Raw genomic sequence first — 26012 nt, 5'->3', positions numbered from 1 at the left:
ATAGTGTCACCATCTTGGATAAAAAATAAATATTGCACTGTAATTAGTTGCAATAATTAACAATTAACGACCATTCCACAGGTGCATGTTCATTAATTGTTTATGGTTCATTGAACAAGCATGGGAAACAGTGTTTAAACCCTTTACAAGTTATTTGGATTTTTACGAATTATCTTTGAACGACAGGGTCCTGAAAAAGGGGCGTTTCTTTTTTTGCTGAGTTTAGATTAAACAAGTGGTTAGGCATTTTCAACACAGAAATGTTTCTTAAAAATATATATTTTTACATTCCCCCCAAAAACGTGTACATACGACCAGTATGTAAGTATAAAGTGTCTTTATACTTATAGACATGTACAGACAATGACTACATCTCATCTGCCTAGACCCGCCTGCTCACACCCCCATCCCTAGTGCCTGCATTATTGTTTGCCATTTTTTTACCAATTTGTTTTTCTCAGTCACTCATGCTATTTAAAAATTCCAATAATATATAATTAGATTTTTTCATTGTGCCAATGATGGCGGATTAATTGACTTCCAAGTTTTTGGTGTATGTTTTTTTCAAATGAGTGATGAGCCCATTGGTTATCTCACTACATATAATACATATACTCTCTGAGATATTTTGGATAAGTAACTGTCCAACCATGTGATGGCAGGTGATGTAAAGCCATAATAAGTGAGTTTTTACAATAGCAAATGATGATCATGCGGACGCCTTAACAGTTCTCACAGTTTCCTAACAGGTGCATGTATTATCAGATTCACTTCCTGAGTTATCTCTATCTTTATCACTACACGCAGAAGGTGAAAGCACAGAAACAATGTTTCCAGCTTACATGTTCATCTTTGTTTAGAGAGTCACGATTAATGATTAGAAGTATGATGTATATGTGTCATTTGCATATGTATATTCAAAAAACACTCAGTATCTTGATTAACTCCGCATTGTAGAAGTGATCTTTAACATTTCAACTCACTCTCTATCAGTATTGGCAATCATGGCTTGGTCTGGTGCACAACTTTAGAGATTCTAGCCAAGTAACATGTACAGTATAGGGAAGACTGTGAATAATCCTGGTCCACTGGAAATAGCAGTGGATAGATAGAATAACCCATGCATGGGGAGCTGTGTAACCCATGGGCCTCTCTAGCCAAGTCAGTAGAGATGGCTGCATCAGCCAGGGACTGTGTAGTGTGATGGTCTGTGAAATTACTGTGCCGGAGCACCCCCCATCAGTGCTCTACTCTGTCTGTCCCAACTGACAGATCCTATAATTAAAACAGAGACACTAATTATTCTGGAGGGATATGTCAGCCATGGTCACAAGTTCAGTGGATGACAGCTTGTGTGTTTTGAATGTATGTTTGAGTGAGTTACTCACTAAATTTAGCTCTGTGGCGTATGTGAATGTGTGTGTGTGGAATGGTAAAGAGATTGTCTGTCTCTGTCTGTCTATCTGTCTGTCTGCTGAGAGATCTGTGACACACAGGGCCTCTGTAATTAGCCTGTAGAAGGATTACTGCTTTACCCACTACAAATGGTTCACCTTACAGTTCGAACACCTGCCAGGGTATCAAATCCATTCCTCTCTGCCTCTCAGCCCTCCATTACAGTGTCACGCCCTGGCCATAGAGAGGCTTTTATTCTCTATTTTGGTTAGGCCAGGGTGTGACTAGGGTGGGCATTCTAGTTTCTTTATTTCTATGTTTTCTGTTTCTATGTTTTGGCCGGGTATGGTTCTCAATCAGGGACAGTTGTCTATCGTTGTCTCTGATTGGGTATCATACTTAGGCAGCCTTTTTCCCACCTGCGTTTTGTGGGTAGTTGTTTTCTGTATAGTTTATGCTCCTTACAGAACTTTTTCGGTTTTCCCTCTTGTTTATTTTGTTCGAGTGTTTTGTGATCTAATAAAATCATGAACACTTACCACGCTGCGCTTTGGTTCGATCCTCATTATGACGAGAGCCGTGACAGAACTACCCACCACAAACGGACCAAGCGGCGTGGCCGGGAGGAGCAGCGTTTTCTGGAGGAATGGACATGGGAGGAGATTCTGGATGGTAAAGGACCCTGGAGACAGGCTGGAGAATATCGCCGTCCAAATGAGGAGATTAAAGCAGCAAAGGCGGAACGGCGACGATATGAGGAGGCAAGTCATCGACGGAAGCCCTAGAAGCCACTCCAATTTTTTGGGGGGGTCACACGGGGAGGTTGGCGGAACTAACTCCCCGTGCTCACGGCAAGGAGCGTGGTACTGGTCAGGCACCGTGTTATGCGGTAAAGCGCACGGTGTCTCCAGTGCGCGTGCACAGCCCGGTGCGCTCGGAGCCAGCTCTCCGCAAGTGCCACGCTAGAGTGGGCATCCAGCCAGGGCAGATTGTGCCAGCTCAGCTCTCTTGGTCTCCGGTGCGCCGTTTCGGCCCAGGGTATCCTGCTCCGGCTCTGCGCACTGTGTCTCCGGTGCGCTGTGACTGCTCAGTGCGTCCTATGCCTGCGCTCCGCACGTGCCGGGCTAAAGCGGGCATTCAGCCAAGAGGAGCGGTGCAAGTTCTAAGCACCAGATCTCCAGTGTTCCCCCACAGCCCGGTTCGACCTGTGGCTGCGCTCTGGAGGTGCCGGGCTAAAGTGGGTATTCAGCCAGGAAGAGTGGTGCCAAGGATAATCATCAGATCTCCAGTTCTCCCCCACAGCCCGGTTCATCCTGTGCCTGCTCCACGGACCAGGCCTCCAGTAGGTCTCCCCAGCCTGGTGAGTCCTGTGCCTGCCCCACGGGTCAGTCTGGAGCCTCCGGCGACGGTCCCCAGTCCGGAGCCTCCGGCGACGGTCCCCAGTCCGGGGCCTGCGGCGAGGGTCCCCAGTCCGGGGCCTGCGGCGAGGGTCCCCAGTCCGGGGCCAGCGGCGAGGGTCCCCAGTCCGGGGCCTGCGGCGAGGGTCCCCAGTCCGGGGTCGGCGACGAGGGTCTCCGCACCAGCTGCGCCACCAAAGCGGGGGGAGCCAGAGGTGGAGCATGGTCTACGTCCCGCACCGGAGCCGCCGCCGTGAAGAGATGCCCACCCGGACCCTCCCCTTTAGAGTCAGGTTTTGCGGCCGGAGTCCGCACCCTTGGGGGGGGGGGGGGGGGGGGGGGGGGGTGTACTGTCACACCCTGGCCATAGAGAGGCTTTTATTCTCTACTTTGGTTAGGCCAGGGTGTGACTAGGGTTGGCATTCTAGTTTCTTTATTTCTATGTTTTCTGTTTCTATGTTTTGGCCATGTATGGTTCTCAATCAGGGACAGCTGTATGATTGGGAATCATCCTTAGGCAGCCTTTTCACACCTGTGTTTTGTGGGTAGTTGTTTTCTGTATAGTTTATGCTCCTTACAGAACTCTTTCGGTTTTCCCTCCTGTTTATTTTTTCGAGTGTTTTGTGATCAAATAAAAATCATGAACACTTACCACGCTGCGCTTTGGTTCGATCCTCATTACGACAAGAGCCGTGACATACATACTACTGACCATGTCATTTTACACTAAAGCAACTATTTAGCATACTTGATGCACTCTGATGCAGTTTTTGCACTTTTGGCTAATTTGTTGCTAATTTGACTGAGTTCCCGACTAATACTCCATAGCAAAGAATCATCAAACGTTAAGGTGAACTGTCAAATCAAATCAAATGTTATTTGTCACAAACACAGTTTAGAGCAGTGCAAAAGTGTAGTGAAATTATTGTATGCTAGCTCTCTCAACATTGCAGTACAATAATCAATAATAAAGAGTCAAATCTAAAATAACAAGTAATAGAAGAGGTAGTGTCATAGTAATAAGCTGATAAGAATGACGGCTAAACCTAAACAGTCGTGCCGAAGAGACTGAAAAGAGGCTTGTGTTTTTTTACTGGTACTTTGACTGGTCCAAACTACATTTCCAGGCTCCACAGAGATGTCTTGCTGTTTTCATATGAGATGTGTGTAGTGAGAGAATACGAAGTGGGGGAGAGATTGCCGTACTAGCGGCTAACAAATTCTCTTGCCTTTAGAGTGGAAGTGTGAGGCTCATCACTGAGGCGAGACATGACGATGGAAAGTTGAAGAGATGTCAAGGATTGACTGGGATTTCAGCTTAGACTGCAGGGGTGGCTCTCCGTTCCTGTTCCATTACCAAATCACATGTGGTGTATTGAAAATGCATTAGTAGAGGATGTGAGTTGCAGAGTGAGATTCTGACTAATGCCTGTCATTATTCTTAGCCTTTGTCTCAGTCCTTGTTGTTAGATCAGCGTTGAACAGGCTCATATTTTCATCATACTTGTGATTTGGTAACTCAATGTACTTTCATGTGATTGACAAAGTGACTGACTTTATCGGTCTGGAATGCTGATCATACAGATGTAGGATCTTAATTCGATCACCCTGTTGCAGGAGAACTTTCCTGCAACGCAGTAAAGTTTGAACATGTATTATATCTGAGGTTTAAAAAGGCTTCTGAAGTTTGTAATTTACACTTTTACATTTCAGACTTGATTTTCCCTTATGAAAAATCAATCCCTTCAAAAATGTCCATTAAATCTAATCCACATAATAATTCACATTTCCTGTTGCTGCAATATCATTTTCCTGCTGTAGAAAACTGGCTCAAATTTAAGATCCTACATCTGTAGGTTGTGCTCAAGATAGTGCTGTAAACTTCTAACGAACTTGTGTCTGTTTCCATAGGAACTGTGGTGATGACGATGACAGCAGAGGATGCTGATGACCCCAGGTTGCAGAACGCGGTGCTACGTTACAACATCGTGAGGCAGTCGCCCGATAAACCCTCGCCCAACATGTTCTACATCAACCCAGAGAGCGGCAACATTGTCACTGTGATCTCCCCCACGCTGCTGGACAGAGAGGTGAGTGTGCCGGGCTGGGCTGGGAGCCTCTCCAGACTGATCTAATGGGGCCTCAAAACATTGCTGCTGTCTCACTGCCTCACTGCCTCACTACCATGATGTTTTAAATCACTGTTGTTATTGTCAGTAAAGAGACTGTAGATAGGCGAATGAAGGAGGCGGGAGAGGGGGTCACTGTGCTGGAGAGATGAGGGGGGTGAGGGAAGGCGGAGGGTGGATTTCTGTGGTGCATTCTAATGAGCAAGCGGAGGCAGCATCGCCCCATTCCTTAACCGGAGCGAGACAACGGCATGATTGCTTTTTCAGCGGGGTGACGAATGCCAGAACATCGATTCACTGTGCTCGTGGAAGAGGAATATTAGCTGTTGTCAGACACTTAGAGCTTGGTTTAATTGAGGTGATACACACTTATCCACCAGCATCGGCTGTGTCCAACAAGTCCAACAGAAACCTCTCAGCTGGAACAGGGAAATCACTATCAAATGGCAATGAGTGGATCTCTGAGCTATAACTCTCATAGATGATTAATTGATAAATGTGTTAGTACTGTGTGTAATTCAAACATTGAGCGCCTGGTCTGTGTGCTCATGAAGGATGCTATTGATTTCTGTTGAGTTAGAAATTGCATGATTAGTTGGTTGTATTGAATGTGATCACCCCTTTATTGCATGTTTATAGTTCATACCTGTGTCTGTGTTATAGACAAAATCACATATACAGGTAACTGCCAAAATAATGGAAACAGTTGAGTAAATGATGGAAACACTTTAGTAAATGATGGAGACACTTTAGTAAGTGATGGAAACACTTTAGTAAGTGATGGAAACACTTTAGTAAGTGATGGACACACTTTAGTAAGTGATGGACACACTTCAGTAAATGATGGAAACACTTTAGTAAATGATGGAAACACTTTAGTAAATGATGGAAACACTTTAGTAAGTGATGGAAACACTTTAGTAAATGATGGAAACACTTTAGTAAGTGATGGACACACTTCAGGAAATGATGAAAACACTTTAGTAAATGATGGAAACACTTTGGTAAACAAGGGATGGGCAACTTCAGTGCTCGGTGGCCTGTCACACTTTTGCCCCAGCCCCAGCCCCAGCTAACACACCAAAAATCAACTAATCATTGTCTTTAGAAGCCTTTTTAAACATTGAATACACTACAAGTTTGCATTACCTGTTGAGCAGGAAAATTCTCAGCAACAAAAGAGATCCTACATCTGTATCTTCTAGGTGTCTGGAGAGCTTTAAACCTCGGCTACTTCAGCAGATACTCATAAGTATGTATCGCACGCCCTCCATCTGGCACACCAAACTACTTTTTTTACTGGATGAAAAACGTTGTTCCTCCACCCTGTAAATGCATTGGACATAATTCAGGTTGAGCTGTAAGTGTATTTAGATGGACATTCCATGGTACCCCGGGAGGCAAAGCAGTCCATCGAAAATTGGAAAATCTATTTTGTCACATTGAAATCAAGTTGATTTTCCCTCCACCACTCTCACTCAGGCGTTAAATTCTGTCTTGATATGCACATCTATGTCCTCCGTATCTATTTTTCCCTCCACTTTGTCTGCTCCTCTCTCCTTTCTTTCTCCCTCTCACTTTTTGGATCAATGGCAGACTATATTTTTGACAGCTAATATCGTACACAGAAGGGGCCATTTTCCTAGGGGCTGTGAAGTAGCAGATACTGTATGCAGCCGATCAGACTGGAAAGACAGACTTTAGAGATCGGATCTCTCTGTCTCTGCAAGCCTAAGAGCAGTAGTCTATCAGTAGTCAATCTGATGGACACAGTCTCACAGACACTGGCCAGAACTACACAACACTCTCATGCTCAGACATTTCAATCATGGCAAAATCAATTGGTTAACATCAAATGCTTTCACTTGTTCTTTAGAAAGGAATACACTTTAAGCTGCAGTGGATGTAAAGGTATGTTTGCATTTTTAAAAAGCCGGTGTACTACGCATGGCCTTTCCAGTGGCAGATGTGATGGGTTGATTTGACAGGCACAATGTGTGAGTTATACCAGCTGTCTGTCAGATTGATAGCCCTGAATAATGGGCTCGGTGTGTGTTTTTATGTGTGTTTGTTTGTGCCTACGTGTATATGTTTCATGTTAGTGTTTAGAGCTGTTGTCTCAGTCTCCTAGCTGTGGTGCATTGTGATTAATGGACTTTCCACTCCATTGTGCTGTCACGGCCTGCCTCCCCTCGTCAAGCGACCAACCTCCCCTCCCCTCATCACGACTATCCTACATCCTGTCCACAGTCATCAGTACCTGGAGCACAGCGGAGTAGAGCTTCCTCTCTCCTCTCCTCCGACAGACAATTTCACCTTGGACCTGCCCAGGACCCGGAGGCCATCACTCTACAGCACACAGAGGCACTGTCAGCCTAAGCTTTATCTGGCCTACACCCCTCCTTCAGTACCAGTCAGCTTTTCAGATGAATCAGGTTCATGGCGTGTGGTCATCATGGCACTGTGAAGTTTACCAACTCTCTGTGTGGTGTCCCTGCAATTGCTGTTATGTAAAAAAAAAAAAAGGTGAAAAATGATGATCCCCTATTGATGTCACTTGTTAAATCCACTTCAATCAGTGTAGATGAAGGGGAGGAGACAGGTTAAAGTAGGATGTTTAAGCCTTGGGACAATTAAGACATGGATTGTGTATGTGTGTCATTCAAAGGGTGAATGGGCAAGACAAAATATTTAAGTGCCTTTGAATGGAGTATGGTAGTAGGTGCCAGGTGCACCAGTCTGTGTCAAGAACTGCAACACTGAGCAACAGTTTCCTGTGTGTATCAAGAATGGTCCACCACCAAAGGACATCCGGCCAACTTGACAAAACTGTGGGAAGCATTGGAGTCAACATGGGCCAGCATCCCTGTTGAACAAGTCCATGCCCCGACTAATTTAGATTTTCTGTAGGAAAAAGGGGGTGCAACTCAATATTAGGAATGTGTTCCTAATGTTTGTGCACTCAGTGTACATTCCCACATTCCTCTATCATTTGAAATTATTCAATTCAATTATAGTGTACATGCTGTGTGCATTATTTAGCGAAGGCTTTTGGTCTATACTTGTCTCCACACCTCCACTTCTCCACTCATCTCCCCTCATTACAGCCTGTGATTCCTGCTGAAGCACAATGAAAGGTCAGCTGGAAGTCGTGTGTATAATGATGTGATGATACTTATCTCCTCTGGATCTCCTCTGACCCATGCTGCTGCTGCTCTGAGGATGTATAGCACTCTGAGTGACAGACAGGTGTCATGTAGTGTGTTGCTATGCTCTTAAACCCATTGGGGAACTCCACAATGGTTTATAATGCCAGCACTTTCATAAGCGAGGCTTGTGTTCTGTTGCACAGAGCAGTGTAAAGCTCTTTAGGTTAGCACAAAGCAGTGAGTAGTAATGCACATATTATTAAATGTGAGTCAAAAAGAAAATAACATAATGGAAAGTCATATTTGCTTCTAGTATGTGCCAATAAAAAGTAATTGTTGTAGGTTTGAATCATCAACACCCTGCTATGATTATTTGAGCAGCTCTGATATGTTTCAAGCTGTGTCTTTAATCTAGTTTACTTTGCAATGGCTTTGCCAGGTGTCACTGACACACACACGCACGCTCGAGCACATGTATACATACAGATACACACACACACACACACACACACACACACACACACACACACACACACACACACACACACACACACACACACACATACAGAAAGGCAGACTAATGTGATTGAGGAAGTAGTGATGGGGTGTAGATTACGGTGTACAGGCCCATGGTGCTGCTGGTCTGGCTGGGACCTAACTGGTGTGGGCAGACTGTTAATGATGGTGACTGTGGATTTCTAATTCTCTCTGGGCAATCTGGGACCTGTCACTGGTAACGGCAGCCAATCGATATGCCTGGCAGCCCCTCCTCTTCCATACGGAGGAATTACAAAGAGCCAAAATCAACGTTCAAATCAATGTCCTCCCTTTGTGGGGTCTGGGGAGCAGAGGTCTGTCCACATTCACTGTTCCTGTTACCTCTGAGAGTGACCCAGCCAGGAACATGACCTATCCTGAATGCTTCAATGGCTCTGTCTGTCCCTCCATCCGTTCATTCGTCTATCCATCTGTCTGAGTTTAAACAGATGGGTTATCAGAGCTACTTGTTAAATTCATATCTCTGTCAGACACAAAATAACACTTAACAAGAAAATGGTACAATAACAAGACATTTATTTAAGAGTGACAGGAGGACAGACAAACATTATTTTCTGGGTTTGTTGTACCTGTGTATCTATTTCGTTATAACCAATCATGTTGATACGATGGCCATGGTAGCTGGTATTCCCCTTCTTTGTTCTATGTTCTTGATGTGACAAATGGATGTTTACCTTCCATTTGTCACTGTGGTCCTCCTAGTTAGTACATGAAGGTACATGGTATGAATGGAATCCATAGCGCTCAGCTTGATCAGCAGAACATAATGAGTATCGGAGGCGCGAGAGAATGACCCCGTTTATTAGTTTTGACCTTGCCAGTGTGATCTCATCATGGTGTTTGGGCTGATAAGAAAGCAGTGCTTGTGAAATGGTTTATTTGGCTTGGTGATGAGAGAGGCTGTGTTGTGAACTCTGGCTTTAGCAAGTTGTCCTCATCACAAGTCTACCATTCATTCTGCCTGCCTGTCAGTTTTTCCCTCTCTCTCTACTGCTTCCTCAATTCCTCACCTCTCTCTCTCACCCTCTCTCTCTCTCTCTCTCTCCAACTTTAATATAATAATAATATACTGTATGTAATAATATATGCCATTTAGCAGACGCTTCTATCCAAGGTGACTTACAGTCATGCGTGCATTTTAAGTATGAGTGGTCCAGGGAATCGACCCCACTATCCTGGCGCTGCAAGCACCATGCTCTGCTAACTGGGCATCTCTCTCACTCGCTCTCTCTCTACCTCCGTTTCTCAGCGCTTCACTTCGGACATCCAATTACTCCCGGGTCATAGCGTAGTGATTTCATTCAGAGCAGCAGCATTCACCCCCGCCCTCAAACAGCCATTCAAATTACCGCCCCGCCTGTCCGCCACCGCCCGCAAAATGTTGTTTTCAAACATTCCTCGTCCGCCACCTAATCTGATCCCTCAGACATAATTGAATGTCAGTCGCCACATAAAGATTCCTTCCTCTCCTCAATTAGCAGCTGCTTCCCTCTGTCACCACAATGAGACAAAGCAGACAGAAAAATATTTACTCTTCCTCCAGGTAGGGGAGAGAGTTATTATATTATGTCATCTATATGCAAATAATACAGCGGCGACTTCAATTGGTAAAATGTCATTACTGCAGATCTGATGTGTGCACTCCAGTTTATAAACTCCCTTTTACTCCCTATTATGATCCAGAGATTGAGGCACCTGGCTTCAGAAATAGAGTTGTGATGCTCTAAAGGGAGCTGTGAAGAGAGGGAGAGAAGGAGCGGCATGGCGTTCTGAGATAGAACGGAGGGAGGGATTCTTCTCTGCTGCCTTACTCTTTCCTTTCTCCCTTTTCTCTTTCTCCTTCTCTTTCTCTCCTCAGCCCTTTCATCTTCTGACATCGTAATGCACCTTTAGATTGGCTTCTTGGGACTCTCTATGCTTCCAGGCTGCCTATGATCAGAATGTCAGGTCAGAAAACTTTTACAGAGGTCTACTGTTTTACAGAACGGATTATTTTCAGCCAAATGCCCAAATATTCTCCCAAAGTGTACACTCTTAGAAAAAAGCTGCTATCTAGAACCTAAAAGTCTTCTTTGTCTGTTCCCGTAGAAGAACCCTTTAATGAACTGTTTTTGGTTTCAGGTAGAACCCTTTTTGGGTTCCATGTATTATTATTTGACCCTGCTGGTCATCTATGAACATTTGAACATCTTGGCCATGTTCTGTTATAATCTCCACCCGGCACAGCCAGAAGAGGACTGGCCACTCCTCATAGCCTGGTTCCTCTCTAGGTTTCTTCCTAGGTTCTGGCCTTTCTAGGAAGTTTTTCCTAGCCACCGTGCTTCTACACCTGCATTGCTTGCTGTTTGGGGTTTTAGGCTGGGTTTCTGTATAGCACTTTGAGATATCAGCTGATGTAAGAAGGGCTTTATAAATACATTTGATTTGATGTAAAACCCTTTCCACAGAGGGATCTACATGGAACCCAAAATAGTTCTACCTGGAACCAAAAAGGGTTATACCTGGAACCAAATATGGTTATCCTATTGGGATAGCCGAAGAACCCTTTTGGGACTCTTTTTTCTAAGAGTATAGGGAGGTTTATGGCCTTTCATTGTTATAATACGTGACATTTGTGAGAAGGACACTAAAAACAGATTATCTAGAAGACAAATGACCTGACCTGAGAGAAGAATCACCTACTTTACTACTTTACATCAATGTCAATTAGCATCTAAGAGAAAGTTGTCAGTCCACATTCAACAAACACTCTCTTTGATTTATCCTTCCTTATTCTACCTTTTTCTCACACACCCACACTCTTTTTCTCTGACACACAAGCACACATATTGTTGGACACTACTTTGTCTCTCATACTATTTGCTCTGATACCGGTCCTCTACAGTCTAGAAGAGTGAAGTACTATGCTGAATCTATTCCATGTATCCATGTAAACAGATGCTTCACTCACAAGGTCCTGATCATGCAAAGCCTTTCCTGAACTGATCCTAGGGCTATGGTGTGATGTTTGTGTGAAAGTAAGATGTCACATAGCCAGTGTGCCAGAGGTTGTGAACAATGCGACCTGTCTAGATCCCCCTCTCGCTCTGGTGGGATGAATACGGTGGACACAGTTCACAGACAGTGATGGAATATGGCACCTCCCTCCCTCCTCTGGGCTCTCCTCTTCTCCTATCCTCCTCCCCTCTGCCGCCCTCCTCCATCACGCCTCTGTCCAGTTGCATTAGGTCGGAAATGAGATTCCACTAATTAATTAGATCTCAGAGTGCTAAAGATGAAGATTACATCCCAATGAAGGTTAGGAGTGTCAATCACTTTTTTTTCAAGCTGTGAATTCCTGTAGATAAATTGAGCCCCCTGGGTATCGTGGGTTGTTCATCTTTTCTTGTTCTTTTTTTAATGAATTGAGTCTCACAGACAGAGTGGCTCAGTCAATAGGGGTCTGGGACAACTTAGGGAACAGCTCACATCAGCATTGTCTTCTCCAGAGGAGAACAGAGAACATGGATGGAACAGAGAATAGGGAAATGAAGAGATGAGAAATATTGCCATTAAGAGACAGATGGAAGAAACTGAGAGGAATAAGAAGGAGAGAGAATTGTCGCGAGGGAGAGAAATACACTGAGAAGGAGAGAGAAGCAGAGAAACACTGAGTGACTTCATTAACCCCACAGAAAACTGGAGAGCACAGTATAATTTACAATAGACCTACATTAATCATTTAAAGCAGACCTGCTCTTGATGTTGATGTGCTGTGCTTACTTGAATGTCATTTTCCTGTAACAATATGTCTATAAAACTAACAAGGTACAGTTCAGACGTATTCCTTTTGACTGAGCAGTACTGTACTTTGACAACTGTTGTGATGTGAAGTTAAAGCTATCAGGAAAAAAGTTTGCCAAAGAAAATAATATCTCATTCCCTGGACAAGAGAACATACAGTATATGCTATGAGCTGGTGGATTTCCAGGAAATCTGGCACCAGCTCTCAATACTTCAAGTACACATCTTTTATTTTTCAAATGGCAGAGGAGTAGAAGCAATTTAAGAGCAATCTGTCCAGAGAATGGTTTAATATAATGGGTAACTGTCATCATAAAAAGCGAACAGGTAAGTGGTAGCCTCGAACTCTCAAGTCAAGGTTGTTACTTGCTAATTCAGAATAAATGTCTCAAATTACCTTGTGCCCTTATATTCTGAAAGGACATGGAAAGCTGGGCATTATAAATATCCCTAGTCCCAATAATCAATGTGTATTAGTGCCGCGGTAAAGTGAGGCCATGGCTGAACGGCAAAAATAAAATGCCACAAAGTGATGTGGGCCATATTCCATTGCAGTACCAGGCAAAAAAGGGTACGTTCTCTCCTCAGTGGTGAATTGGAAGTCTGAACCTACTGCTGTTAGTGCTTATCTTGGTAGGGATTGTGGTTCAGTCTAGTGTTCCTGCATGGATGTATGGGTACATCTGAGGACTAAGCAGAGATAGGCTATCTGACAGGATTAGGACTACACTCAGATGACCAATGAACTGAGAGATGGTCCCCTGACTTGACCAGATGTGAAGAGAGAGAAGGAAAGTGTATTTATCCTATGTTCTCAGCATGGTGTATTTGTATTTCTCTCATCACCATGGTCCCTTACTCAGAGATGAAGACAGGATTCTTTCAAAGAGTGACAATTTGGGTCACTGATCACCGTTTTCTTCTAGTAATTGGTAATAGTGGGGCTTTACATTGCCTATTACTGTAACCCGGTCCGAAGATACAGTAGAATAAATTGTCTGCTAGCAGATATTGGGCTGCTATTGGATATTCGACTTTTCTCCACACCAAATACCAACATACACATACAAACAGCAACCCAACACAAACAGCGACTACATCTCCTCTGCTCACACCCCCATCCCTAGTGCCTGCATTATTGATTGCCACATGGCCTTAAACTGTCATAATTTGTTTTTCTCGGTTGCCCCAGCTTTTTAAATATTTAAATACATGTGTTAATGATGACAGATTGATTGATTTCCAAGTTTTTAGTAAACGTTTTTTCATGACAAGATCATTTTCTAGCCCATTGTGTCTCACTACACCCCAATATGCCATGTCTTACAAATGCAAACAGATGGATTAAAAGTAAGTTTACATTGTAATAATTCTGACAGCCAAATTTCTAACTCATTATTAGTATTACACTTAAGACATGACTCTGACATTGTGCTGTAGAATTTGTGAATTTTGTCTCCTGTATAATACATTCTAGGCATTAATCAAATCAAATCAAATCACATTTTATTTGTCACACACATGGTTAGCAGATGTTAATGCGAGTGTAGCGAAATGCTTGTGCTTCTAGTTCCGACAATGCAGTAATAACCAACGAGTAATCTAACCTAACAATTTCACAACAGCTACCTTATACACACAAGTGTAAAGGGATGAAGAATATGTACATAAAGATATATGAATGAGTGATGGTACAGAACGGCATAGGCAAGATGCAGTAGATGGTATCAAGTACAGTATATGCATATGAGATGAGTAATGTAGGGTATGTAAACATTTTATTAAGTGGCATTGTTTAAAGTGGCTAGTGATTACATATAGATGGCAAGATGCAGTAGGTGATATAGAGTACAGTATATACATATGAGATGCGTATGTAGGGTATGTAAACATTATATTAAGTTGAGTCAGTATGTTGGCAGCAGCCACTCAATGTTAGTGGTGGCTGTTTAACAGTCTGATGGCCTTGAGATAGAAGCTGTTTTTCAGTCTCTCGGTCCCTGCTTTGATGCACCTGTACTGACCTCGCCTTCTGGATGATAGCGGGGTGAACAGGCAGTGGCTCGGGTGGTTGTTGTCCTTGATGATCTGTATGGCCTTCCTGTGACATCGGGTGGTGTAGGTGTGCGGTGATGCGTTGTGCAGACCTCACTACCCTCTGGAGAGCCTTATGGTTGTGGGCGGAGCAGTTGCCGTACCAGGCGGTGATACAGCCCGACAGGATGCTCTCGATTGTGCATCTGTAAAAGTTTGTGAGTGCTTTATTATTAGTTTATACTGGATTAAGCGTAACTTTTCATTAACTGTAATTTCTGTTAGTTGCTCCAACATTCCCTCCATGTTGTGCCAACATCATTTATTTAAGTCTAGGATACAATAGTAAATAATGTTTTTAAGATATATGCTCTCTGCTAGGTTTTGTATATCTTCGCTATCATATGAACATCATTTTCTCACACATATACAATTCACTAAAGGTCTAAAAGATTCCAAATCAAAATGTTGTGATATGTAACTATTAAATTGCATGTACTTGAAAAAAGTAATTCAAAAAATCTACATTGGTCAGTCAAAAATGGCCTTTTAATTCTGTCATGGAAATAAATGTATTTCATATTACCAAGTCATTTACGGTTTCTATGCCTTTAGAATTCTGAAAAGCTATCCAAGGACTGTTCCGTATGGTTGTGCTTTTAGGGAGTGATATTGGTTCATGTAGAATCCGTTTCATTTTCTTCCATATTGTTTGTGTTCTTAACTATGAAGTTGTTAATGTTCTTAGCTTTATCCTTTTGAAAATATAAACAAAAATATTATTGGGATGAGCATGTACATCTTCAATTATGTACCCACTGTTCCTCTTTAGTGCACTAAACTATATGTCACAAGTAAAAGCCTTGGGTTGCAAGTTGATACAATTCCATGTCTGGGAGGTTAAAAAAACCCTCAGACAGACGTAAAACTTTCCTTTTTATTCAATGAATTATATTTGCCATATGAAGTCTTATGAATGAGTATACTTTTTTAAAGAATGTCTTTGGTGGGGTAATTGGTATAACCGAAAATAAATACAAAAGAACACGAGGGGAGACAGAGAGCTGGTTTCAAGCGCATGGTGCAGCAGGTGTTTATTGCAAAGGACCACAGGAGGAGGCAGGTAGCTGGGTCCAGGGGCAGGCAGAAGGTCATACACAGAGGGTCCAAAAGGGCAATAGTACAGGCAGGGAATAGGCTAGTAACGTAGTCCGGGAGATCAGGCAATAGGTAGAAAACAGGAAGTCCGATAGGCTAAAGTACAGGCAGGGAATAGGCAAAAGGCTTCGTTAGTGAGGCAGACAAAAACTATCATACACGGGAGGATTAAATTGCAGGAAAAACAGAGCTCCGAAAGACATGTGTCACAAAACAAACAATATCTCACAGTGATGGGGTGCAAAGAACTGAACAAAATAGTGTGTGATAATGACGTTTCTTTCCACGAATATTCTGAAAATATTTTTAGCAAAGGAGCCATTGAGTTTTCAGTGTTGGTTCATTTACAGTGCCTTCCGAAAGTATTTAGAACCGTTTAATTTTTCCCCCCAAAAAATTACATTACAGCCTTACTCTAAACTGGATTAAATATAAAAATAATTCTCAGCAATCTACACACATTTATAAAAAATTTAAAACAGAAATACCACATCCTGTTACCTTTGATCATCCTTGAGATGTTTCTACAACTTACCTGTGGTAAATTCAATTGATTGGACATGATTTGTAAAGGCACACACCTGTCTATATACAGTGCATGTCAGAGCAAAAACCAAGCAATGAGGTTGATGGAATGGTCCGTAGACCTCCAAGACAGGATTGTGTCGAGGCACAGATCTGGGGAAGGGTACCAAAAAATGTCTGCAGCATTGAAGGACCCCAAGAACACAGTGGTCTCCATCATTCTTAAATGGAAGAAGTTTGAAACCACCAGGACTCTTCCTAAACTGAGCAATCGGGGGTGAAGGGCCTTGGTCAGGGAGGTGACCAAGAACCCGATGGTCACTCTGACAGATCTTTAGAGTTCCTCTGTGGAGATGGGTGAACCTATGATAGAGTGGTCAGACGGAAGCAACTCCTCAGTAAAAGGCACATGACAGCCTGCTTAGATTTTGCCAAAAGGCACTTAAATACTCTCAGACCGTGAGAAACAAGATTATCTGGTCTTATGTAACCAAGATTGAACTATTTGGCCTGAATGCCAAGTGTCACGTCTAGAGGAAACCTGGCACCATCCCTACGGTGAAGCATGGTGGTGGCAGCATCATGCTGTGGGGATGTTTTTCAGCGGCAGGGACTGGGAGACTAGTCAGGATCGAGGAAAAAATGAACGGAGTAAAGTACAGAGAGATCCTTGATGAAAAACTGGTCCAGACCGCTCAGGACCTCAGACTGGGGTAAAGGTTCACCTTCCAGCAGGACAACGACCATAAGCACACAGCCAAAACAACGCAGGAATGGTTTCGGAACAAGTCTCTGAATCTTCTTGAGTGGCCCAGCCAGAGCCCGGACTTGAACATGATCGAACATCTCTGGAGAGACCTGAAAATAGCTGTGCAGCAACGCTCCCCATCCAACCTGACAGAGCTTGAGAGGATCTGCAGAGAAGAAATGGAGAAACTCCCCAAATACAAGTGTGCCAAGCTGGTAGCGTCATACCCAATAAAACTCAATGCTGTAATCACTGCCAACAATGTAAATGTGATATTTCAGTTTTTTATATTTAATACATTTGTAAATATTTTTATAAATCTGTTTTTGCTTTGTCATTATGGGGTAATGTGTGTAGATTGATGAGGAAAAAATACAATTTAATCAATTTTAGAATATGGCTGTAACGTAACAAAATTTGGAAAAGGTCAAGGGGTCTGAATACTTTCCGAATGCGCTGTATATCAGGAGATTGTCTGCAAATAGGTTTAGTTTATATTGATGGTTACCAATACTGATACCTGTTATTTTTGGGTCCTGTCTAATTATTTCTGCAATCGGTTCAATTACCAATGCAAACAGGAGTGTGAGCGAGGACATCCCCATTGTGTGCCCCTTTCTAAAGCTTTTTCGGCATCAACAGCCATTATTGATAAATCTATATCTTGTTTTTTTGCATACTGTATTAAACTGAAACATGGTCTTGTATTTCTTTGTTCGTGTCTATTTTTTATAAACCCTGTTTAATTGATATGTATCAAGTCTGGTATCAAGTTTGCCATTCTAGTGCTTGTAAGTGTTGTCACAATTTATTCAACTTATGGGTCTATAATCAGCAGGGGACTCTACTTTTTTCCTGGTTTTAATATAACTTAAAAAACTGTTTGATACATGGAACTATGAAGTACTGAATTGAGTGACGTGTGTTGTCATTTCTGTAAATAGTGGCGCTACTTTGTCACAAAATAGAATTCTATGGGAAAGCCATCCATTTCCTGGTGCTTTTCTCCGCGTGAATGTTTTAACACTATCTAATATTACTTTTTGGGTGATCTATGTTTTTAGTGATTATATTTTGTCTGCTGATCATTTTTGAGTCTGAGAAAGCTATAGGATCCATCCAACTGTTGTTTAATTCAGATTTTTATTACATTTTACGTCATTTAGCAGACGCTCTTATCCAGAGCGACTTACAGTAGAGTGCATACATTTTATTACATTTTTACATTTCATTACATTTTTTACATACTGAGACAAGGATATCCCTACCGGCCAAACCCTCCCTAACCCAGACGACGCTATGCCAATTGTGCGTCGCCCCACGGACCTCCCGGTTGCGGCCGGCTGCAACAGAGCCTGGGCGCGAACCCAGCCCAGCCTGGGCGCGAACCCAGAGACTCTGGTGGCGCACTGCGATGCAGTGCCCTAGACCACTGCGCCACCCGGGAGGACATACATTTATAAATGTTCGTAGAAGCTTTTAAAATCATCATTAATCACTTTGTTGTTTCTAATGCATTTTTATATTTATCTTTAAAAATTATAACTGGTTTAGCGTGTATTTGTTTCGTGAGAGCCGGGATATATTTACCAGGTTTATTTGCCATAAAGTAGTATGTTTTATTTGAGTTTAGTTGTTGGCTCTCTTCAAAAATAAAAGATTGTATTCCTGCTGAAGTTCAGAAATTGTATTTTATTCTTTACTTTGTAAAGTTTTTCATGTTTTTTTTCTAAGATAGAGATTTCCCTTTCTTTCATTTGTATTTCTAGGTCTAGATTGGCCTGTTTCATCACCCAGTGGTACAGTGGATTGATGGCTCTTCTTAACCACTACATTAGAGAGATGTGTGTTTTTCTGCATTTGACTAAACACGTGTTTATAGCTGATTATTCACATGTATACAGTGTAACGAGACCAGACTGTTACAACAGTAATAGGTCCAGTTAGGCTTGAGGGAAATATTGGGTCAGCAGTCAGTTGATCTGGTCTCAGTTGATTTGTTTAATGGGATGTTTATTCTCACAGAAGATGTTAAATCATTTGGTTGTGATTATGTGTGTTTTAGACACCCATAATGAACGTGTAGATTGATTACGTGATAAACATAATTAAGTGGCTTCAAAACAGCTACTAAAATATTGATGTTGTTGAATTGGTATTTGGAAAAAAATATTATAGAGACCTTTTCAAAATTCAGAAGCAATCTTTGTTGCTATAGCAGTTTGACTTTATGTCTTTCCTAAGGAGCAACTGAAGGGCAGTAGAGAAAGGGGGGCAGATACAGAAGAGAGGGTGGGAAATATTGGGAGAGGTAGAGGATGGAATAATAATCAGGTGTGGATCCAGAGCATGCATCAGACCGAGGGCTGCTTTATGTGGCAGTGAGTGCCTCAATAGCATGGTTATGGTTAAGTGCTGTCATTAGCCTGCCGCAGAGAGAGACTGCATGCCCGCTCACTTCCTCTCTCTGCTTCTCTCTCCTTCTCTGTCCTCACTGACCCAAGACAGAGGGAGCACCTGTCAACAGCCTTATTTCTCCTGTGAACTTCCGCCCCTCCATAAAAGTCCTCAAGTTATGAATCTATATGGCTGTCTAGGATTAAAAATGTATTGATTTGAAAAGTTTGTTGTTGGGTAGTGTATACTTTTTATTGTTCTCATTCTCTTTATTGTGAGGAGATACCAGCTTGGTGCATTGCCTCAGGTAAAGTCGGCAAGTGGCACTGCCATCCAAGGCATAATTGAGCAGGTGACCCACCTCTACCAGCAGGCCTGTCCGACTGGGCACAAACTAGATGAATCAACATCGTTTCAACGTAATTTGTCAATGTATTGTGACGTTGCATCTATGTGGAAAATACAATGAATTTGAAAATAGTAATCAACGTAAATTAAAGTTCAGGCTGTCTTACAAACTAATATAACATTCAACCTGAAAATTAGTAACACGTCCAAGGCCACATTTTGTTGTTACTGTAACTATAAATGTATTGTATAATCATATAAAGCGTTCATGTTCAAGGTTGTCGCAAGTCTGTGGAGATCTTCACAATTGTGGTTAGAATCTGCACAGAATCTCGAACTGCATTGATGACTTGCACCATGCACTTTTAATGTAATCTCATCTGCAATCCAAGTCATGTAGTTCTGCTATTAGATGAAGCACAGTGATAAGTAACACATTAATAAATAAACAAAATATATGACATTGTATTCCCATTAGAATTTTTTCATGGTTGAAAGCACAGTGATATAGTCATTTAGGCACTTAACCAAAACTCTGACATTGGTTTTTCATTGGAATTTGGTTGTGCCTTTAGATGGTTGAAACCATAGTGATAACAAATTGGAAATTCAACTAACTGTCTGTCTGAGTGGATGAGGATAGGTTATAATCTCAGTGATCAATGTCTCAACCAAATATGAGCCAATTATCTACATCTTTTTTCAAGGAAGACCTTCCTCTCTGAGCATAACAGCCAATGAGACCATTGGTTGATATCCTAAGATATTTCTACAGATGCTACAGAGAATATACTGTAGGATCCATGGGGGAGTATAGAGTATAGAAGATCACCACATACTTTGTGCTTTTTATCTTTGATCTGTTAAGCCCCAGTGGCCTTGAGTTGTAAAAACAACAATGGAGAAACTGCTACTGAATCTTCAAGCATTTCTACATGTAAAGGCTGATGATTCCATAACTCTGGGATGGTATGTGCTTTACTACATTCTTCATCCCCATAGCTTTCCCTACTCTCCCTCTCTCTGTAGCGGGGGGATGCTATCCTTTCTTTCATTACTAGAGGAGATCATAATGCATCAGAGGAAATGAAGAAAATATCACTAAATGATAAGGAATGCTCCGGGCATGGAACTAGATCAAGAGCATTGAAATAACGTTATATGCAAGGCAACCCTAATGACACACAAGTAACTGCCAAAATAAAGGAAACACTTGAGTTAATAAAACTGATATCACATAGGATTTACGGTATTTAGCGACACATTTTTTTTATATGACCCCCTTACAAACAGACCAAATTTGACCACATTCTTGCCTGCATACACATTTTATAGCTCCCATGCTCTCACCAGCATGCCAGTGATGAATGGTAGATGTGTGTGGGCATCTATTTAATAAATCCATTGAGAATTTACACCTTCAAAAATAAATGTATTGATTTGTTTAGGCAGATCCTAAGACACATAAGACTTTTCAACAGAATGAAATAGCATATTTTTAGGCCTATATTACGGGTCTGTGCAGCCATGACTGCACCATCCAAATGAAATCAATAGCTTGATATTTTGTTTATTAAATAGATGTTAGGGAGCAGGCGTAGGCTCTTACCTTCATCATGATACTGATAGAAAATAATAGCAATCCTATTTTCAAAAGCATTCGAGTTTCATTCATATTTCACAACCTCTGTGGGCTTTTGGAGTTGCTGATATGCGATTGAGCAAAATAATAGGCCAACACTTGATTTAGGCTACATTATTGCATCATAAATGTTTCTGATCAGCGATAGATGAGCAAATGAATAGATGAGTTATACCACCTCCACTTATTATACCACCTCCACTATTATACCACCTGTCACACCCTGACCTTAGAGTTCCTTATTATTCTCTATGTTTGGTTAGGTCAGGGTGTGACTCGGGTGGGAGTTTTTGGCCGAGTGTGGTTCCCAATCAGAGGCAGCTGTCTATCGTTGTCTCTGATTGGGGATCATATACAGTGGGGCAAAAAAGTATTTAGTCAGCCACCAATTGTGCAAGTTCTCCCACTTAAAAAGATGAGAGAGGCCTGTAATTTTCATCATAGGTACACTTCAACTATGACAGACAAAATGAGGAAAAAAAATCCAGAAAATCACATTGTAGGATTTTTAATGAATTTATTTGCAAATTATGGTGGAAAATAAGTATTTGGTCACCTACAAACAAGCAAGATTTCTGGCTCTCACAGACCTGTAACTTCTTCTTTAAGAGGCTCCTCTGTCCTCCACTCGTTACCTGTATTAATGGCACCTGTTTGAACTTGTTATCAGTATAAAAGACACCTGTCCACAACCTCAAACAGTCACACTCCAAACTCCACTATGGCCAAGACCAAAGAGCTGTCAAAGGACACCAGAAACAAAATTGTAGACCTGCACCAGGCTGGGAAGACTGAATCTGCAATAGGTAAGCAGCTTGGTTTGAAGAAATCAACTGTGGGAGCAATTATTAGGAAATGGAAGACATACAAGACAACTGATAATCTCCCTCGATCTGGGGCTCCATGCAAGATCTCACCCCGTGGGGTCAAAATGATCGTGTTATGCGGTGATGCGCACTGTGTCTCCAGTGCGCATTCACAGCCCGGTGCGCTCTGTGCCAGCGCCTCGCATTTGTCGTGCTAGAGTAGGCATTCAGCCAGGACGGATTGTGCCGGCTCAGCGCTCCTGGTCTCCGGTGCGTCTCCTCGGTCCAGGATATCCTGCGCCAGCTCTACGCACGGTATCCCCAGTTCGCCAGCGCAACCCAGTGCGGCCTGTTCCAGCTCCCCGCACTTGTCGTGCTACAGGGGGTATTCAGCCAGGACACGTTGTGCCAGCTCTACGCTCCAGACCTCCAGTGCGCCTCCACGGCCCAGTATATCCTGCGCCGGGTCTACGCATATGCCTCCAGTGCCCCTTCATAGCCCAGTGCGTCCTGTGCCAGCTCTCCACACTCACCGAGCTAAAGTGGGTATCCAGCCAGGACGCGTTGTGGCAGCTCCCCGCATCAGGCTTCTAGTACGTCTCCTCAGTCCGGTGAGACCTGTTCCGGCTCCACGTACGAAGCCTCCAGTGATGATCCATGGCTCGAAGCCTCCAGTGATAATCCATGACACAAAGCCTCCAGTGATTATCCATGGCCCGAAGCCTCCAGTGATAATCCATGGCAAGAAGCCTCCAGTGATAATCCATGGCCCGAAGCCTCCAGTGATGATCCATGGCACGAAGCCTCCAGTGATGATCCATGGCACGAAGCCTCCAGTGATGATCCATGGCACGAAGCCTCCAGTGATAATCCATGGCCCGAAGCCTCCAGTGATGATGCATGGCATGAAGCCTCCTGTGATGATCCATGGCACGAAGCCTCCAGTGATGATCCATGGCCCGGAGCCTGCAGTAATGATCCATGGCACAAAGCCTGCAGTGATGATCCAGGGAAAGGAGCCTCCAACGACGGTCCCCAGTCCGGAGCCTCCAACGACGGTCCCCAGTCCGGAGCCTCCAACGACGGTCCCCAGTCCGGAGCCTCCAGCGACGGTCCCCAGTCCGGAGCCACCAGCGACGGTCCCCAGTCCGGAGCATGGAACGACGGTCCCCAGTCCGAAGCCTGCAGCGACGGTCCCCAGTCCGGAGCCTGCAGCGACGGTCCCCAGTCCGGAGCCTGCAGCGACGATCTACGGTCCGGAGGCCCCGGCAACGATCCCTGCACCAGAGGCGCCACCAAAGTGGGGGGAGCCTCAAGCGGAGCGGGGCCTGCATCCCGCACCGGAGCCTCCACCGAGAGTAGATGCCCACCCGGACCCTCCCTTATAGGTTCAGGTTTGCGGCCAGAGTCCGCACCTTTGGGGGTACTGTCACGCCCTAACCTTAGAGATCCTTATTATCCTCTATGTTTGGTTAAGTCAGGGTGTGACTCGGGTGGGAAAGTCTATGTTTTCTATTTCTTTGTTTTTGGCCGAGTGTGGTTCCCAATCAGAGGCAGCCGTCTATCGTTGTCTCTGATTGGGGATCATATATAAGTTGTCATTTTCCTTTTGGGTTTTGTGGGATCTTGTTTTCTGTTTAGTGTCTGTGCCTGACAGAACTGTGCGCTTTTGTCTTCGCTGTTGTTATTTTGTTTGAGTGTTTTTCTTAAATAAACGAATCATGAACCCTTTCCACGCTATGCTTTGGTCTACGCTTCCTACCACCAACGAGAGCTGTTACACCACCTCCACTTCCTATACCACCTCCACTAATTATACCACCCTTCCTTACTATACCACCTCCACTTACTATACCACCTCCACTTACTATACCACCTCCACTTACTATACCACCTCCACTTATTATAGCACCTCCACTTATTATACCACCTCCACTTATTATATCACCTCCACGTACTATACCACCTCCACTAATTATACCACCTCCACTTATTATACCACCTCCACTTATTATACCACCTCCACTTATTATACCACCTCCACTTATTATACCACCTCCACTTACTATACCACCTCCACTTATTATACCACCTCCACTTACTATACCACCTCCACTTACTATACCACCTCCACTTACTATACCACCTCCACTTACTATACCACCTCCACTTATTATACCACCTCCACTTACTATACCACCTCCACTTACTATACCACCTCCACTTATTATACCACCTCCACTTACTATACCACCTCCACTTACTATACCACCTCCACTTACTATACCACCTCCACTTATTATACCACCTCCACTTATTATACCACCTCCACTAATTATACCACCTCCACTTATTATACCACCTCCACTAATTATACCACCTCCACTTATTATACCACCTCCACTTATTATACCACCTCCACTAATTATACCACCTCCACTAATTATACCACCTCCACTAATTATACCACCTCACAACACAACTGATTGGCTCAAACGCATTAAGAAGGAAAGAAATTCCACAAATTAACTTGTGACAAGGCACACCTGTTAATTGAAATGCATTCCAAGTGACTACCTCATGAAGCTGGTTGAGAGAATGCCAAGAGTGTGCATCGCTGTCATCAAGGTGGCTACTTTGAAAAATAGAAAATAGAAAATATATTTATACCATGGAATGCGTTAGTGCGTCCAAACCTTTGACTGGTACTGTATATATTCCGATCTCTGACATTGCTCGTTCTGATAATTCTGAATCTTTCTGGATTATGTGTGTATTTTTTTATTTTATTTATTGTTAGGTATTACTGCACTGTTGGAGCTAAATACCAAAGCATTTCGCTGCACCTGCGATAGCATCTGCAAGTCTGTGTGTGCGACCAATGACGTTGATTTGATTTGATTTACATTATGGGCACTGCAGGGATCACGGCCACATTGGAACCATATCTGTAATATTCACATTGTGGCTACGACACTCTTTATAATGTCAAGCATTCAAAGTGCAAGCATACAGCAGGAGGAGTGGAGGGACGGAGGGAGAGAGGCAGATGGTTGTGGGCAATCTGATCAACCATAAAATCTCCCCACACGCAGCCAGCCCAGACCTGATTTATCAAACCCCAGTGAGGAAGAGAGAGAGAGAGATAGAAAGACAGAGAGAGAGAGATAGAAAGACAGAGAGAGAGAGATAGAAAGACAGAGAGAGAGAGATAGAAAGACAGACAGAGAGAGGATTCGCCTCAGGGAAACAAAGGTGAGGGCTGGGGAACCTGGGCTATGGCAAATAACTCCTGCTGCCAATTAACCAGGGAACTGTGGGGAGCACTAGCGCTATGAGGTACACTGTAAATTATGGGAGTTATAGCTGCTCACAGTAGGGAAGCTTAAAGGAGGAACCACATGACACATTTGATTATTTATGCCTGACAGTTGTCACCCTTCAAGTTAAAGAGACAGGATTGTACAGTACTTTGTGTCTGTAGATGACTACTCCTTGGAAGGTTTTTTTAGTCTAAAGCTCTGGCCAAATGATTTACATTAAACTGCCTTGATTCACTCATCTCTGTCTCTAAGGGGGGTCAAGAAACAGGCACCTCCTTTCCTGCAGCAGCCCAGCTGTAAGTGCCTGCCAGTGGAGGAATGAGTGTTGGTAGCTAGCCTCATCCTCAACACTGTGGGTACTAATGATATTAGCATAGACTGGCCTTTAGAGAGGAGATTTACCCTGAGCAAAGCAGAGCAGAGAGGAGCAGCCAAGAACTGGAGGCTAGCTATCAGACATGCTGTGGAGGTTAACATGGCACAGGGCACATGTACTCCTCTGTCTCATTTCTCAGAGAGAGAGAGCGAGAAAGAGGCTGCTGCTAGCGGCCCTACTCTCTGTTCCTTAGCTCTCCCAGGGCTGGTACTATGGACATATTCTGTATGGAGGAATGGTCTAA

General features: G+C 43.2%; 1 protein-coding gene across 2 annotated transcripts in view; it reads left to right on the top strand.

The window, feature by feature from the left end:
- cdh13 (cadherin 13, H-cadherin (heart)) overlaps positions 1-26012 on the top strand; it is a 568028-nt gene that overhangs the window by 332285 nt on the left and 209731 nt on the right. For both annotated transcript variants that reach the window (XM_039017434.1, XM_039017433.1), the window contains exon 8: positions 4704-4882. In XM_039017434.1, coding sequence (XP_038873362.1) covers positions 4704-4882 — 179 coding nt within the window. The remainder of the gene's footprint in view (positions 1-4703; positions 4883-26012) is intronic.

This window comes from Salvelinus namaycush, chromosome 21 (genome assembly GCF_016432855.1).
Source record: "Salvelinus namaycush isolate Seneca chromosome 21, SaNama_1.0, whole genome shotgun sequence".
In the NCBI taxonomy this organism is placed as follows: Eukaryota; Metazoa; Chordata; class Actinopteri; order Salmoniformes; family Salmonidae; genus Salvelinus; species Salvelinus namaycush.
This window is presented reverse-complemented; position numbering and strand designations above follow the sequence as displayed.